Source organism: Trichoplusia ni, chromosome 23 (assembly GCF_003590095.1).
Source record: "Trichoplusia ni isolate ovarian cell line Hi5 chromosome 23, tn1, whole genome shotgun sequence".
Taxonomy (NCBI): Eukaryota; Metazoa; Arthropoda; class Insecta; order Lepidoptera; family Noctuidae; genus Trichoplusia; species Trichoplusia ni.
Window position 1 is genome coordinate 5,366,675 of NC_039500.1, and position 15,242 is coordinate 5,381,916.

General features: G+C 33.2%; 7 protein-coding genes across 7 annotated transcripts; 3 read left to right on the top strand and 4 right to left on the bottom strand.

The window, feature by feature from the left end:
- The first annotated feature begins 62 nt into the window (after positions 1–62).
- On the top strand, positions 63–1,583 carry LOC113504760 (probable DNA-directed RNA polymerase III subunit RPC6). Its single transcript, XM_026887189.1, has 4 exons — positions 63–334; positions 433–637; positions 855–1,106; positions 1,331–1,583. Exons 1-4 carry the CDS (start codon positions 138–140, stop codon positions 1,565–1,567), a joined length of 891 nt encoding a protein of 296 aa, XP_026742990.1. The 5' UTR covers positions 63–137; the 3' UTR covers positions 1,568–1,583.
- Positions 1,584–1,591: 8 nt separating this feature from the next.
- LOC113504761 (putative OPA3-like protein CG13603) lies at positions 1,592–3,421 on the bottom strand. Its single transcript, XM_026887190.1, has 4 exons — positions 3,043–3,421; positions 2,695–2,863; positions 2,469–2,611; positions 1,592–2,389 (listed from the first exon to the last, which is right to left on the bottom strand). The coding sequence occupies exons 1-4, from the start codon at positions 3,182–3,184 to the stop codon at positions 2,034–2,036; spliced, it is 810 nt and encodes a 269-aa protein (XP_026742991.1). The 5' UTR covers positions 3,185–3,421; the 3' UTR covers positions 1,592–2,033.
- Positions 3,422–3,939: 518 nt separating this feature from the next.
- On the bottom strand, positions 3,940–5,590 carry LOC113504767 (uncharacterized protein C15orf41 homolog). The gene is made up of 5 exons (XM_026887199.1): positions 5,255–5,590; positions 5,021–5,173; positions 4,601–4,745; positions 4,463–4,512; positions 3,940–4,370 (listed from the first exon to the last, which is right to left on the bottom strand). The coding sequence occupies exons 1-5, from the start codon at positions 5,398–5,400 to the stop codon at positions 3,992–3,994; spliced, it is 873 nt and encodes a 290-aa protein (XP_026743000.1). The 5' UTR covers positions 5,401–5,590; the 3' UTR covers positions 3,940–3,991.
- A 461-nt stretch (positions 5,591–6,051) lies between these two features.
- Positions 6,052–8,095, top strand: LOC113504765 (cysteine protease ATG4D). The gene is given in 2 exon segments (XM_026887197.1): positions 6,052–7,620; positions 7,623–8,095. Coding segments are annotated over 2 exon segments (1,410 nt in total). The 5' UTR covers positions 6,052–6,449; the 3' UTR covers positions 7,862–8,095.
- On the bottom strand, positions 8,039–10,576 carry LOC113504766 (protein farnesyltransferase subunit beta). Its single transcript, XM_026887198.1, has 5 exons — positions 10,411–10,576; positions 10,165–10,327; positions 9,230–10,043; positions 9,037–9,148; positions 8,039–8,732 (listed from the first exon to the last, which is right to left on the bottom strand). The coding sequence occupies exons 2-5, from the start codon at positions 10,249–10,251 to the stop codon at positions 8,525–8,527; spliced, it is 1,221 nt and encodes a 406-aa protein (XP_026742999.1). The 5' UTR covers positions 10,252–10,327; positions 10,411–10,576; the 3' UTR covers positions 8,039–8,524.
- Positions 10,577–11,270: 694 nt separating this feature from the next.
- LOC113504853 (mediator of RNA polymerase II transcription subunit 6) lies at positions 11,271–13,166 on the top strand. Its single transcript, XM_026887332.1, has 5 exons — positions 11,271–11,688; positions 11,771–11,945; positions 12,106–12,211; positions 12,281–12,438; positions 12,655–13,166. Exons 1-5 carry the CDS (start codon positions 11,489–11,491, stop codon positions 12,868–12,870), a joined length of 855 nt encoding a protein of 284 aa, XP_026743133.1. The 5' UTR covers positions 11,271–11,488; the 3' UTR covers positions 12,871–13,166.
- Positions 12,872–13,594, bottom strand: LOC113504854. Its single transcript, XM_026887334.1, has 3 exons — positions 13,356–13,594; positions 13,160–13,281; positions 12,872–13,086 (listed from the first exon to the last, which is right to left on the bottom strand). Exons 1-3 carry the CDS (start codon positions 13,419–13,421, stop codon positions 12,933–12,935), a joined length of 342 nt encoding a protein of 113 aa, XP_026743135.1. The 5' UTR covers positions 13,422–13,594; the 3' UTR covers positions 12,872–12,932.
- Positions 13,595–15,242: the final 1,648 nt, after the last annotated feature.

Here is a 15,242-nt window from a genome sequence, read left to right on the forward strand (position 1 = left end):
ATCTGTGATAATCCATAGAACTGTCAAAGTTATACACATGTCATATTGTCAATGTCAAACAATGTTTACATCTTATCTTCATGTGTGCTGGTCAAATATTCACTGAATTTTAGATCATTATAATACAAATTCTTAAAATGAGCGTAAAAACAGACGAACAACTGAAAGAAAAAATATTAAATGTTGCTAAGAAAAATCCAAAAGGAATATCGCATAAGGATATCACTGCCGCAATACCAGAAATATCTTCGGCTGACTTGGTTACTGCTATCAATGAACTATTACAGCAAGAATATTTTGACTTATTTAATCAAAACGGAGTGTTGATTTATCGGTAACATATTTATGCTTGTTAAAATAATTTTAGTGTTAAATGCTAATAAGAACATTGCTATGTTACACACTAATTATGACTATTGTTTCCATATTCAGAATAAAAGCTCAAACTAGTAAACAAGCCGTAAAAGGAGCGGATAATGAAGAAAAGGTTGTATTTAATTTAATTGAAGAGGCTGGCAATAAAGGTATATGGATACGAGACATCAGAGTCCGGTCAAACCTGGCTAATACACAACTGACTAAAGTATTAAAAAATCTAGAGAGCAAGAAGCTCATTAAAGCTGTAAAATGTGTCAATGTAAGTAATGCAATTAAACAAAGTGTTTAAAAGTATATCAAATCTAATTTAGCCTCTAAAGTTAGTTATTAGTAATTTCTAAGTACTTGCAAATAATAATAACTACAATCCTAAAGTGGTTTCTTATCTTTTTCCATTTACTAACTGCACATTCGGATATGCAGCAGCTTGTTTTACCAACGAGGTGTGGTTTATTCATCAAATCATTTACTCTCAGGCTTCCAAGAAAAAGGTCTACATGCTGTACAATTTGGAACCAGACAGGTCTATATCAGGAGGAGCTTGGTACCAAGACCAAGATTTTGAATCTGAGTTTGTAGACATACTCAATGTTCAGTGCTACAGATTCCTAAGTCAAAGGTCTGAGAAAATGAAAAACAACCCCCGGGGGCCCATTGTTGGCAGGACCCAGACATACGCCACAGCTGCTGAAGTACAGAAATATATTACAGACCTGGGTATAAGTAAAGTAAGTCAACATAATTTTTGGTTTTTATTCTAACAACATAATAATTACTTAAATACATAACTCATCATGTAATTGTAAGCTACTTCAAAAATAACATTTAGCATGTTTTAAGTAACAACAAAGCATGTTCAACAAAACAAAATGCATATAATAATAAAGTCCCCTTAAATGTATAGATATGAGTATTAATTAATCTTATTGTGTTAATTTCATTTACATTTCAGGTTCAACTTGATGTAGAAGATGTTATCACCATCTTAAATACTTTGGTGTATGATGGGAAGGCTGAGAGCAGTGTATACCCTGATGGCAGCAAAGTATACCGCGCTATAGAGCCCCTTATACCAGCTCCAGGGCTTGTGCAGGTGCCATGTGGAGTGTGTCCTCTCATATACAAGTGTGCCTCCACAGGTCTCATCACACCCCAGGATTGTAATTATATGAAAGAATGGCTTGACTAATAAACAAGAAATAATACTCATGTGTTTACTTACTGCTTGATGCCTACTTTATTTCTGTTAAACAGTTGTAATATATTCAGGTACTTAAATGCTAAAATATACAAAAACAAACTTAGTACCAATAATGACAAGTACAAAACGCTTCCTAAAAGCAGCCAATTCAAATGTTGTTTGTGACATAGAATACAATATATATCTATCCTTTTATATGGAGAAATGTATATGTGTACATACTGGCTATATACATAACAATACAAAATATTCAATAAATTACTTACTAAGTCTGTCTCACATAAATACTGCCCCATATTACAAAAAAAAATACAATATAATATACTTTTGCAGTTACATTTACATTTTCCTTGATTCAGTAAACATAAAGAAAAGTTCTCAAAAAAATTAGCTGAAACATCTACTGTAAACACTTTCTTATACTGCAAGTTGGTATATACAGTTATCACAGAATTTAAAACAAACTTCTAAAATTATTTTCTATGTTGTGTAACGCTTCTGAAAGAATTGCAGATTCTCTTTTAGGATTAAATGCTTTTTCTTCAGTTTTGGTATTCTTTTCCTCAACTAACACATTATTACTGTGGTTGTTGGGGAATAGAGAACTAAAGGCATCCATTTGGATATAGTTTAGAGACTGAAGTATCAAACCATTGTTAGGGTAAGGCGTAGCTGTTACAATCACACTGTCATATCTATCATAATTAACACACTCAGGTTTTGTTGGTTGCGGAGGAGCTATTGCTGGTGGGGCCAACACTGGTGGTTCCTTGGGAAGGGTAGGAGGTGGAACTGTTGGTTTCTGTCCACCTGAAAGCAAAGTAATTGAATGTTACAATTGTACATGTTTCTTAAACATAGTTTATAAGCATGTCAAGTGGAATCTTACTAATAGAATAAATAATTCTCTCCATTTCTCTAAGTTGTGTTTGCTGTCTTTGAACAGTGAAGTACAAATCAGTGATTGTATCAGCAATGTGTTTGGATTCTTCTTCTCTCTTGGCTTCCTTTGCACTTTCCTTTTTACTCTGCCTGTAATTATTGCAACATTATTAAAGTATTTTGTTCATTTACTGTTAATTGACATACATTTTTGTAATATGCATTTAAATTACCTGTTGTATTCAAACAATAAGAGACCAGCACCAATAACGAAAATAACTGATTCACCAAGAAGGTTGGCTCCAAGTTCTATGGCCATTTCTTGACTGAGAACTGGTATGTTCACAGGCTTGCCCAAGTTTAGAATCCACATTTTTGCTTTAACTTCACACCAGTTATAAACTGCGAAAATATTGGGTTATTTAGGAGATCGGGTTTTCAACTAAGGGACATGACAGCATCTACCAAAATATTATACTTTTCATTGGTTACGACACAAAACGTTTACCGAAGTTACAAATTTATTGCAATAAAAATGACCATATTGTCAGGGTAAATGTATGAATAATAAACAAACTTACATTGGGCTGGAGGCATACAAACATAAGTCCTGAAAAAAGGATTATTTTTGGCTCGTTCTTTGCAAACATTTGCAATAGGTTTACTTATTTGTTTAATCAGTAAAGCTGATAGTTTTGCAATTGGAAATGCCCCTACGACCATATTGAATAGTCCCTAATCACGTCTGGTACGATAAATTGTGGTTTTTTAATGTACAAATCTTAGAATTGTTCATGCACAAGGTTAAACTATATTGACCATTACGTTTAGAGAGTTGCCAGTACCCAGTTGACAATCTGCCAGATAAAAACTTTATTCAGCAATATTTGCAAAATAATTTAAACGCGACAACCAAATGTTGCTGTAAATTGAAAAAGAACAAACAGACATCTCAATTTAAAGAATGTGGGTTTGCCTTAAATTTATTAAATGAAAAAAAAAATTGCTACCGTCGGAGACTGCTTCAGATTTTTGTAGATGGCAGGACAAATTTGACAGTTACAACTGTCACGAGTATTTCTATAGAGCTGTTTTCAAATCAGCAGCATTCTGAAAATTAGGTTGGGAATGGCGGGGGGGTGGTTTAGTCGATGGAGGGTAATGAGTAAGCCCTGCCTAGTAGGTATTTAAGTGTCTGCTACAGAAGTAGGTTTATACAATTTTAACTTTTTAAAGCAACTACGCACAATTAAATTTAATGAACTAGTATGATCTTCTGAGGTAACAAAATGATTTTATTGAAAACATACTAAACACTAATTTTACCCACCACTGGAAATCTTATTGATCGCCGACTGTACCACGAACTCGTAAAGCATTACTTTTACGCATTTTCACAAATTGATCTAGAATGGAGGGTAATGGCAATAAAATATTTGATGTGGTTTGTTGAGACACTTAAAATTAAAATTTAAATAAAGCATTTTAGTTATTTATTATAATATTTATTCCATAATATTCTCTTACAGACTAATCATCCATTTTATACTGAGTAATACTACTTTTATCAGGAAAGCTAGTTCTTAATATAAACATGCTATTGACCTCAGGGGTAGAATCTAAAGTTTCCAGGTATCCAAACCAATATATGACTAGTCCTGGTCCAAATCTATTCCAGTAACATGAAAGCTGTTCCTTTAAATAACCTGAGTGGTTTTCATCATCTCCAAATAGCGCTTTACTTTCAACCCAATTTACAATGAAACCATCCACAGCTATTGGCACATCTAACTTGAAATCTGGTGTTTTATCATATCCTCTTGACCGCAGTACATTTTCATCAGAAAATGTAATGTTCATTAATCTCAATTCTCTTTCCAATCTTAACTCATATTCCAATCCTATAGATCTGAAATTGTATGATGAAAATTAATAAATTATAATATCTATAGAGACATAATCTAATTATTAAGTTAATGAGACAAAAAAAAATTAGCTTACTGTTTTATAATGTCTGCATATGGGCCATACTGGTTGTCATTAATGATACCCTGAAAAGAAAGTAAAATCATAACTAAGATGCAATGAACTTGAATGTATTAAAAAAAAACATAGTTGAGAGATTTTATCGGGTTTTACCATGAAAACTTGGTATGCTAAGTCCTTGTCTTCAATTAAAGTTGTGTCTTTGATGCATTTCTTGGCCATAGATGAGTCAGAGTACACACCTTGAAGGAGGGACCTTGCAAATAGTGCTGGACTTATTCCTTGGCAGTCAGATAGCCTGTAAATATAATAGTTGTATATATTTCAGTGAAAAACCTTTTCTCTTTATTTTTAAAATAAACTCTATTATTCAAAATGTAGATAAAGCTATTCAAAACTATGTTGTTGTTCCAGATTTTAAGTCATAATCATTTAAATAGTTTTAGTTAAAAACACAGAATTATCTTGAGTCTTGTGGTAGGATAAAATAAATATTGACATGAAACATGAATATGCATAAATTAAAGGATAATAATTGATAAAAAGGCATATTACGTTTGACAGATACTTAACTGTAATATTACATTTTCTTTATTTTTCTCCCTCATCAGACCTTCATAGAATTCTTGGTATTTACTGGAGATTATCGGAGACTTCCTGTAGCTATGTTTCATTGATCTCTGTACTAATAATGATATGATGCTGCCAAGAGTGGAGGGTGATATACTGAAACGGAAACGACTCTACTTTGAAAAGAGAGAATTACATATGCAATTTTTTTCAATACCATATTCAAACATTATTTACTGTTTATATTTCTTCTTTAATTCATTTTCAGACATTCGGCTGTACGATGTTAGTTTATTGAAATCCTCTACAATAGCATTATATTCTTCCATTTTCATTATATTTTGTAGTTTCGAGTCCATCATGTTAGATTTTTCGGTACCCATCGTTTTGGGTGTTTTAATGATTGAATATTATATCGCTTATACTGCAAAATATCTGACCCTTTTGTTAACGAATATGTACTGATTGTATTCTTATTTACTTGATTGTTTATTTATTTTTTAGAGGAAAGCGCACCAATTACGAATGTTTGTGTTTTTGTCATTGTAATAATGAATGACATATGTTTATTTGACAAATATGTTCCGACATAGATTAAATAGGCTAATAGCTCTTTTCCAATAAAGTGAAATAAATTTATTTGCAGTACAATTTGGTACAATGTTGGTACAATTTTAAGGATTTCAAATCATAAATGTTTAAACGCTCAAAATTTGGTACAAGAAATGAAAGAATTACAAAAGAATCACAAACGTTTCATTTTATTGTTTTATTGTAATAAGTAGTTTATCATTTTAATTTAACACCGGTAACCACCCAATGTCTCAATACTCTCAATCAATTCAATTCAATTCAAAGTCTTTATTTCTCTCATATTACATTACATGACTAAATGACATGCCACCCAAAACCGTTTACACGGTTTGACTGCTGTTTGACCCATTAAAGATACTTTGAAGTTTGACTTTAACTATTTTGCAAAGACATTATATACTCTACTAGCGTATTTTGCAATACGCTTGATATTTTCAAAAATAGCAGCTCAGCAACGTTACTATTCTCCAATGTATTCTCCATCTTTTCTTTTCTCTATGTGATTTAGTTGCATCTGTGTCAATTTTCTGTCAAATTTAGTCCCACATCAAGATGTCATTGTGTGATTGTGTGTACTTTTTCTCGTGATGTTTTTCATACCTATCAAAGAAATTGTGTTCAAATAGAATATTATTTTCCATAATTTTACTCATTCATATGTAGCTATTGTATTTAATAATATTATAGTCAATCCGTTAACTTAAGACTATGTAAAAACTTGGATTATGGAGACTGAATATTACTATATTATTGAAGACGGTATTGCTGACTAGTCAGTAAACATTGGATTATAATTTAATACCAACAGTAACATTAGTTATGGTACCAATGTGATATAATGAACGGCTCTAGTAGCATTGTTGTTCAGAATTCCGAATTAACTTCTTCTGAAAACAGTATAACGCCAAATACATCTTCGACTAAAGTTGATAAAACTAAAGCGGCAGCTTCAAATGCTCGAGATGGCTCGGAAGAATTACTTGATCTCAAAGGAAAAGTTGAATCCCGCCTCTTATCCATGTGGAATAACGTAAAGTTTGGATGGACAGTGAAATTAAAAACGAGTTTTTCGAAAGAATCTCCAGTGTGGTTGTTAGGCCGATGTTACCATCGAAAGCTAAGCCCTACGGGATCACTGGAATCTTCTACTGAAATTGGCACGGAAGCTACAGCTCATGAACCTATGGAGCAAATATATGGCGAAGGTATTGAAGGCTTTAAATCTGACTTCATCAGCAAAATTTGGATGACTTATAGGAGAGAATTTCCGACAATGTCAGGTTCATCATTTACGACTGACTGTGGCTGGGGTTGCATGCTGCGGAGTGGACAAATGCTGCTTGCTCAGGCACTGGTGTGTCATTTTCTTGGACGATCCTGGAGATGGTCTCCTGAAAAAGCTATACAAAATGCTAGGGAATTTCAAGAAGATTGTCTCCATCGCATTATAATTAAATGGTTTGGTGACAAATCATCCGTTAACAGTCCATTATCTATACACCAGATGGTAAGTCTGGGAGAAGCTTTGGGGAAGAAACCAGGAGACTGGTATGGCCCTGCTTCTGTAGCTCACTGCTTGAAGGCAGTCATGTCTGCTGCTTCTAAAGAAAATTATGAGTTTGATAATATAGAAGTTTATGTTGCTCAAGATTCAACTATTTATATTCAAGATGTATATTCACTGTGTAGATTACCAAATGGTTCTTGGAAATCACTTATTCTTTTAGTACCTGTAAAGTTGGGATCAGATAAATTCAATCCCATTTATGGCCCTTGTCTTACATCACTACTTACACTAGATTTTTGTATAGGTATAATTGGAGGAAGACCCAAACATTCACTTTACTTTGTTGGTTACCAAGATGATAGATTGATTCACTTAGATCCACATTATTGTCAAGAAATGGTAGATGTTTGGCAACCTAACTTTTCTTTGCAATCTTTTCATTGTAGATCACCAAGAAAAATGCCTCTAAGTAAAATGGATCCCTCTTGTTGCATAGGCTTCTACTGGCTACCCAACATGATGTAGAAACATTCATCAATATAATACAATCATTCCTAGTCCCTCAAGGTGTATCTGCAAATTTCGAATACCCTATATTTACTCTAAATAGTGGATCTTGTAGTAATGTTATGAACTACCCTAATATAAGATATTCTATCTATGAAACAGAGCAAAATTGGGTCACTCCTAACATACAAGACAGTGATACAGACATAGAATCTGAGGAATTTGTTTTGGTGTAATTGAAACAACTGTATTTCAACTAGTACCAAATATATGTATCACTTATTTATGTAGCTCTAAAGGTTTATCTCTATCACAAAAATTGTTAATGATTTATATTTGTTCACTTTGAATGTACCTATATCTGATAGGTGTCATATATACAGATATGATTAAGGTTAAAGAGAAATATCCTGTAATAGTTACAATTTATTATATCAAAACGACAAAATAAATAAATTAGCATAATAAAATGCATTGTTTTATAATACTCTTATGCCACCCAATTTAATAAAGATTATCTGGAAAATAGAATTGTGACTTATCTACATAGGATAGGGAATGTAAATTGTGTTGTGTAAAATTCATGAAAATATGTATTACAATAGTTCATATTATCATTATTTATAAATTCACTTATTAACAACCATGACATTATAATTTAAATATCTTTTTAATCACAGAAAAGAAATGTGATAACTTGAAAGTCACAGCATGACACTGATTTTTGCTGTTTTAAAAATGATAACTGTGACAGTGAAAGCCTTATCAGAATATGTGAACATTGACTATTGAACTTATTTTCAGACACACACACACCACAAAACATTTTAATATTTTATTTAGCGAGGCACATAGAAAACTATGGGACAAAGATAAGCTTTGGATATTGTCAGAATTAATTAATTTTTGTCTTTGACTGGTGGAGGATGCCTTATGAAGTAATGAACAGCATTGTAGGCGAGATGCGGCGCCACGTTATACAAAGGATGTATTCTGTTAAGCTCATTCTTTGGTCGGCCGACAACGAAGGGGTCGCCCGCCCCTGTGCCGTGTTGAGCAACAGACAGCCCACTGAGAGCATAGCAAGTGTGGTAGATGTCTCTATGCCTGCAACAATATAAAGTATGTTACAAATAAAAACAGTTTAGGATTAGGACAAGCATTGTCTAAATTCCTATTCCTTTTCAGATTGTTGTCCTGAGATGTGCACAAACAATAACATGCCAAACCTAAGTCAAATATGTTTTAGTAAGTTATCCTTAATCATTGGTGTAGAGTCACCATAACAAAGAAATGGCAAGCATTTTTTTACATATTTCTAAAAGGACCCCACATTGAGGACATACACTTATTGTATTCTTTAAAATCATTGTAATTTTACATTAATAATAACTTAAGTGACAATACTTACTTGCCAGGTTTATCAATAAAACCACCACTGGGTAATGCTTGACAACAGATAATGATGTACTCTTGCAATGCACCTTGATCAAAGAGTACAGTTTCTATTAACTCTTTATTGTCTGAAATATAATTATTTATTTAAGTAGTTATTTTTAATTATTTCATTGTTGCCAAATTTGTATTATCAAACAGATTTTTACCTTGTGACAGAATAGCACTGATAATGGGGAATGCAGCACCTTGCCAAAATGAATAACAGCCATCAACTAGCTTGTTGGTCCTCCCTTGGAACCCACCTTCCAAACGCATCTGCCGGTTTACACACCACCTTAGTAGGGCATCAATATCACAAAGTTGCGTCTTATTCAACAATGCTAGGGATGCAATCCCACAGAATGCATATCCCCCATGTGCTTCCATACCAGGACAACCACCAAACCCTCCTTCATAGGTCTGACAGCCAACTATCCACTCAGCAGTTTTATCAAATAAGGCATCTGTGTATGTGTTTGTAATTTTAGCTATGCTAACTGCACAGTAAGCACCTCTTATATCTTGTTCCCCGCCCTTGTGAAGGGCAAATGATCCATCAACATCTCTAACTGTCCATAAAAACTTTTGCAGGCTGCTTCTATCCAGAGAGTTGTAAGCTTCTTCGGTACCTATGATACTAAGGGCATTTACAGCAGCATAGGTTGTTCCAAGATGAGGGTATTGCCCTGGGCCACCACCATAGCCACCTTCTTCATGTTGACATAAGTTCAAAAAGTAAACTGCATCAGATAGTGTTTCTGCATCAGGCATATCATTGAGTAACCACAAACTGTGTAAGATCCAATAGACTATCCATGTTCTACTAGCATCCAAACACTCATAGTTAGTTGGCAATTTTCTGAGATAATCTTTTAATAATTGTACATGAACTCGTTTTCTTACAACAGGAAATTCAGGCTCAATATCAGTTGATTTTTCAAATTGCTTATAAATTTTAAGTATCATAGCCTCCACATCAAGCTGTAAATAATTAAATATTATTGTTATAGGGTTTAGTTGCATTCTCCAGTTTCAAAATTGTTTCTACAAACTATTTCTGTGGAATTTTAAAACATGATGAAACAAGTAATATAATGTTTACCTGATCAGATGATGTATCAGACACATAGTTTTCTAAATCAAATGCCTCAGAAGCGATATCTTCATAACATCTGATACGGTTCTCCATATTTTCGGCCTTATTAAACACCTATGGCTAAAACTGTTCCGAGCACGACACTCCGTTGATATAAATACTTGTTAACCTGTGTGGTTAAATAAAGATAGCACTTGAAACAGAATTAAAACAAGGTGTGCCAAGAAACAATGACATGATCTATATACAGACATATAAATTATTTAGACAAGTGATACGTTTGTTCTAATTATGCCGGAATTTTGATAAATGTCATTACACACAAAAGATCCAGGTATCTTTTATTATCTGGGAACAACAGTATTTATCCGTGAATTTGCAATAACCTCAACCTACAAACAAAGTTTGTTTGTCAAATAAACACCTTACAGATGGCGCTGAACACAAACGCATTAACGCATGTATTATGTATTTCAAACATGAGTTTGCAGCAGAGTAAATGTATTCTGTGGTTTGCAGCGAAGCGACAAGCGTAAAATAGAATCTTGTTCTTTTTTTCGGAATAATTAATTAATGCCACTTTAGTACTAGAAAAGAAAACATTTCTTAATATACAATGTACGTTTAAACCATAATTTTGTTTCCCTTTTGTACAGTTTTATCGAGTTAAAAATGTACCTATGTAACTGTTAATCACACTTGTTTCTACATAATAGCCAGTTCACAATTTGATTATAGACATTAATGTTTTGTTTTCGGGAAATTTAAAATGGGGTCGCTCGACCAGATTGTCGCTGCAAACGAGCTACAAGTGACTCCATGAAGCATCGAATTTTCGGGTCGCGGCAAAATTAAAAATGGGGTCTCGTCATCGGGTTTGTCGCTGTAAACGAGCGACGAGCGATTGCGTGCGGTTACGCCTTTAAGGATAGATTTTTAGAAATAAAATAGTTGAAATCATCTCATAAATTACATGCATATTATTTACTGTATCAAATGTTTTCTTTTGATGTGCAATAAAAGTGGATTTGTATTTGTACATAGCGTGAAAAGGCATTTCAAAAATTTTTAGTCTATCAATTTGAATCTGAATGTCATAATAATGTCTAACTGTCAAACATCATGTTTGACATTGTATGGGTTTAGTCTGTGATAGTGTCAAATATTTTATTACTTGTTTATTGTAGTTCATAAGGAGAATTGCAAATCCAGTAAATAACCAGCAGTGTGTATAACAGTATTTACATTCAAAGTATTTTATCACCAAATCTTTTTACGAGGCTATCACTGTATTTACGCGAAACAGGTTACAGCGAAGTAACTGGTCAAAATGATGCCTGGAAGGATTGGAAACTTACCAATAGCTAACGAAAACCCTTTAGGTCTCTCGTGGCACGATTCTGCCTGGATCCCGTTACTGAGCCCATCCAATATAATGGACTATTTCTCTGAAAGATCCAATCCATTTTTTGATCGTACTTGTAATAATGAGATTGTTAAAATGCAGCGTCTAAGTATGGATCAACTACAGTGAGTATTGTGTCTTCAGTAAAAGTGTTATTTTAACCGTGAGTTATTATTTTCATGACTAACATGATAATAATTCTTTCAGGAACATGACAGGGCTAGAATACATATTGCTGCATGTACAAGACCCCATTTTGTATGTAATACGTAAACAGCACAGACACAGCCCCACACAAGCTATTCCTCTGGCTGATTATTATATCATAGCTGGCATTGTGTATCAAGCACCTGATTTGGCCAGTGTTTTAAACTCAAGATTGGTAAGAGCTTAATCAATTATAATGTGATTAAAATTTTAGTTTTTGTATTTTATGCAGTATAAAGGTAATTTATTAACCATCCAAATAATTGCTTCCATGCTTATATTTACATAAAATTTGCCTTTATACAGTGTAGAGAAGTTATCAATTTTATTTGCAGCTATCTGCAGTCCACCATCTCCAGTGTTCATTTGAAGAAACAATGTCCTACTCAAGGTATCATCCTAGTAAGGGATACTGGTGGGATTTCAAAGCCACTAAACCAGGTAACAGCATTAAATAAACAAAATTTATCTGCCTTTTCTTCTGGAGTAAATAACTATTATTTGTTGTAGGTCTAAGTCCTTTCAACAGTAACCAGACCTCATCTAAAGATGTGAGCAGCACCCCCAAAGAGGAGCCCTCGACATTGTTCCAGCGACAGAGGGTGGACATGTTGCTAGGGGAGTTGGTGAGGCAGTTTCCTCTGCCTATCACTCAAGCTCCCAGTCAGGTCAGTAACATGGTCCTCACAAATAATAAATATAATGATTCTTCATTCATTTTTTTGGTCATCTTGTGTCTTTTGCATAATTTAACAAAATATGTTTCAACTTTTTTCTGAAAGTTTTCAATGAGAGAGAATTACTCTTACTTATTTTTTTCATTTGGCTCTAGTGAAGTCAGTTCTCAGTAAAATTTTAATATTGTCTGATTTGTCTGTTTATAGGCTAATGGAGTTACAGTGAAAACTGAGAATTCAAATGACAAGGGTAATGATAAAGCTGTTGATGGGAATGTAAACAACATCACAATAAAACAGGAGCCCGTTGATCCTAGCAGTGCAGACATGACCAATGGCAGCTTACAAGGGCATGTTGAGATCAAGACTGAAATCAAACAGGAGAACATGAAGCCACCACCAGAGAAAAAACCAAGATTATAAATAAATTCTTAAATATTATTTATTAATTAACATAGTATAAGTAAATACAATAGGGTTTTTTTTTATAATCTTCTTAGGTGATCACTGTTCTTCTCCTTTTGAATATTGTACAAATTGCCTATGTTTTCTTGAGAGTTTACACCATTTAAACAAATCTGGCAATTAATTTTACATTGGTCTTGAGGCTGCTGCTGAGGAATATCTCCAGGCTGAAATCTGAAATAAGAAATGATGTAGATATATTTATGTATAAAAACTTAAATATGAGAATAAATGAATAAATTTTCACCTTGCAATAGCATCTTTGAAACCTATTTCTAGTCCAAAGTTAAGCCCTTGTTCATATCCTACATCGAAACTTTGTTGAAACACAGCACTTTGACCGTCAGATGCTCCATCCATGTAACCAATCTGAAAACATTACATCATCTTTAAAAATTTAAAATTATCTAAATTTTGATTTTCTTTTTCGTTTTGAACTATACCTTTGTTACTGGTTCTAGAGAGCGAGCCCAAGTTTTTCTTGAAACATCATCTATATCTTCACACATATCTTACAGATTTTATTATAAAAAGTTTATTAAAAAGCAAAATTTTCGTCTTATTTGAGCTAAGTCTACTATACTACGAACGTACGACTAATAATTAAAAATATTGAAATCTGTGATTGAAATATTCGATATCAGGTACAAAACAAACTGCACAGCGTGATAATGACAGCAGAGAGTACACAGTTTGACAGTTACCGTGTCCCATATTTATATACTCTTTGGTTAACGTGTACAAGCTTATAAAATCAGAATTGTTCGGTCAATGCGTACCATTCGAGAAACCGGCACATGAAATATAATGAAAATTTGGTTGGAAATGTAACTGAGCCCGTGCTAATGTTTCTTCGCATTACGTTTCTTTCCTTTTTTAACCCAGATTTCTTGTGGTTATTTATTCATCTGTGGGTAAAGGGCAACTCAACTTGTCATGTGTCAATAATGTCACAATCACTTTATCGAAGGAATATAAACAAAATAGAGGTTAGGTTACTTATATATAGTCCAATTTTTAATTCGAGGCAGTAAAACATAGAGTATAAGTAAGTATATAAAGGAATAGAGAGCCCTCTGGAGCCTTTTTTTTGCAAACTACGTCGAACTAGTAGCGCCATCTGTGAATTGAATCCGAACTAATATGCCGTCTATATATACGTTACGCATATCAACAAGTACAACTATACCTATAAATGGGTATATTTTTCTGCTACTATTCATGAATTCCAAGATATTCATAATACTCTTGAATATTTATTGGAATTGCTAATACTTTTTGGTTGCACTAGGGTGTGAACGATAGAAATAACTCAAATAACTAGGTATCGCTTAAGGTGTTAGAAAAGAAACAAAGAACAAATTAATTTCATTTTATATTATTATAATTCTTATATTTATTATAATAAAATTGTGCTGCATTTTTGGTAATATCCTCACCATCGTTAGAAGTACGTTTTAACAACATTTTGTAAACATTTGGTCAGGACACATAATTTCTTTGCCCTGCTTCAGCTTGCAGGGATTGATTTTGTGGCAAAAAAATTTCATCTATAATTATGTACTCTTTTGTGGGACTTTCAGGAGTATCTCTTTTTTCATAACTTAGGCATTTTAACAAAATAATACGAAGCACTAAAAACAACACAAGTGAAGCGTCCTTTCGCGATATAGTTCAACCAAATGAAATGTTTTTTACAAGGTGAAATCACTAGATAAGACGGAGAAGATCAAAGCTCGACTCAAAGCACTCACTATGAGATTACACAACTGAAAAAAATGGAGAAAATTTACAGAGATGCGCACGCACAGAACGTAGTCACCATTTTGATTTTTTTGTAGTTTGTTTGTTGTAGCCATTATTGCCAGTATTTATGATAGTGGTAGTGAAATTTTACCAATTGATTTCATTAAAACGATTACCCGTTTGTTTACTTCTGTGATTATTTTTTTAAGTTTCTATATTTTTTTATTTTTTAACACATTTTCCTTCACTGGTGCCATCTGTTGATCATAAAACCTACTAAAAACGATTTAATTTTAGATTCAAGTAATAGATGGCACTACACTCTGTTGAATTTGTACTTTCTATGCCACTGTGCTCCCCCTGCAGTAAAATGACAATTGCAACTGTCATTTATACAAAAAAGGGTGACCCGCTACAATAGTGATGTTTGGCAATCTTACTACGACGATGACATTTAGTCATACTTTATTTTATTATGTATCTAAAATTTACTATTTCCTTTAATTGAGCTTTTATAATTATTGTAAGTTGATATTAAATTTGTTTTTCATCCAACCACTGCATAATGTCAGAATTCATCCAGT

Excerpts from the sequence above, each read along its gene's own strand:
- LOC113504760 (XM_026887189.1), top strand. The coding sequence starts at position 138 with ATGAGCGTAAAAACAGACGAACAACTGAAAGAAAAAATATTAAATGTT. Across the intron at positions 335-432 it reads AACGGAGTGTTGATTTATCG|AATAAAAGCTCAAACTAGTA; the intron begins GTAACATATTTA and ends TTCCATATTCAG. Across the intron at positions 1,107-1,330 it reads CAGACCTGGGTATAAGTAAA|GTTCAACTTGATGTAGAAGA; the intron begins GTAAGTCAACAT and ends TTTACATTTCAG.
- LOC113504854 (XM_026887334.1), bottom strand. The coding sequence starts at position 13,421 with ATGTGTGAAGATATAGATGATGTTTCAAGAAAAACTTGGGCTCGCTCT. Across the intron at positions 13,282-13,355 it reads CTCTAGAACCAGTAACAAAG|ATTGGTTACATGGATGGAGC; the intron begins GTATAGTTCAAA and ends TAATGTTTTCAG. Across the intron at positions 13,087-13,159 it reads TTCAAAGATGCTATTGCAAG|ATTTCAGCCTGGAGATATTC; the intron begins GTGAAAATTTAT and ends TTCTTATTTCAG.
- LOC113504767 (XM_026887199.1), bottom strand. The coding sequence starts at position 5,400 with ATGGGTACCGAAAAATCTAACATGATGGACTCGAAACTACAAAATATA. Across the intron at positions 5,174-5,254 it reads TTAAAGAAGAAATATAAACA|TATATCACCCTCCACTCTTG; the intron begins GTAAATAATGTT and ends TTTCCGTTTCAG. Across the intron at positions 4,513-4,600 it reads TAGCATACCAAGTTTTCATG|GGTATCATTAATGACAACCA; the intron begins GTAAAACCCGAT and ends CTTTCTTTTCAG.
- LOC113504853 (XM_026887332.1), top strand. The coding sequence starts at position 11,489 with ATGATGCCTGGAAGGATTGGAAACTTACCAATAGCTAACGAAAACCCT. Across the intron at positions 11,946-12,105 it reads GTGTTTTAAACTCAAGATTG|CTATCTGCAGTCCACCATCT; the intron begins GTAAGAGCTTAA and ends TTTTATTTGCAG. Across the intron at positions 12,212-12,280 it reads TTTCAAAGCCACTAAACCAG|GTCTAAGTCCTTTCAACAGT; the intron begins GTAACAGCATTA and ends TATTTGTTGTAG.
- LOC113504766 (XM_026887198.1), bottom strand. The coding sequence starts at position 10,251 with ATGGAGAACCGTATCAGATGTTATGAAGATATCGCTTCTGAGGCATTT. Across the intron at positions 10,044-10,164 it reads CTGATACATCATCTGATCAG|CTTGATGTGGAGGCTATGAT; the intron begins GTAAACATTATA and ends AATTATTTACAG. Across the intron at positions 9,149-9,229 it reads CAGTGCTATTCTGTCACAAG|ACAATAAAGAGTTAATAGAA; the intron begins GTAAAAATCTGT and ends ATTATATTTCAG.
- LOC113504761 (XM_026887190.1), bottom strand. The coding sequence starts at position 3,184 with ATGGTCGTAGGGGCATTTCCAATTGCAAAACTATCAGCTTTACTGATT. Across the intron at positions 2,612-2,694 it reads TTATTGTTTGAATACAACAG|GCAGAGTAAAAAGGAAAGTG; the intron begins GTAATTTAAATG and ends CAATAATTACAG. Across the intron at positions 2,390-2,468 it reads GAGAATTATTTATTCTATTA|GTGGACAGAAACCAACAGTT; the intron begins GTAAGATTCCAC and ends CTTTGCTTTCAG.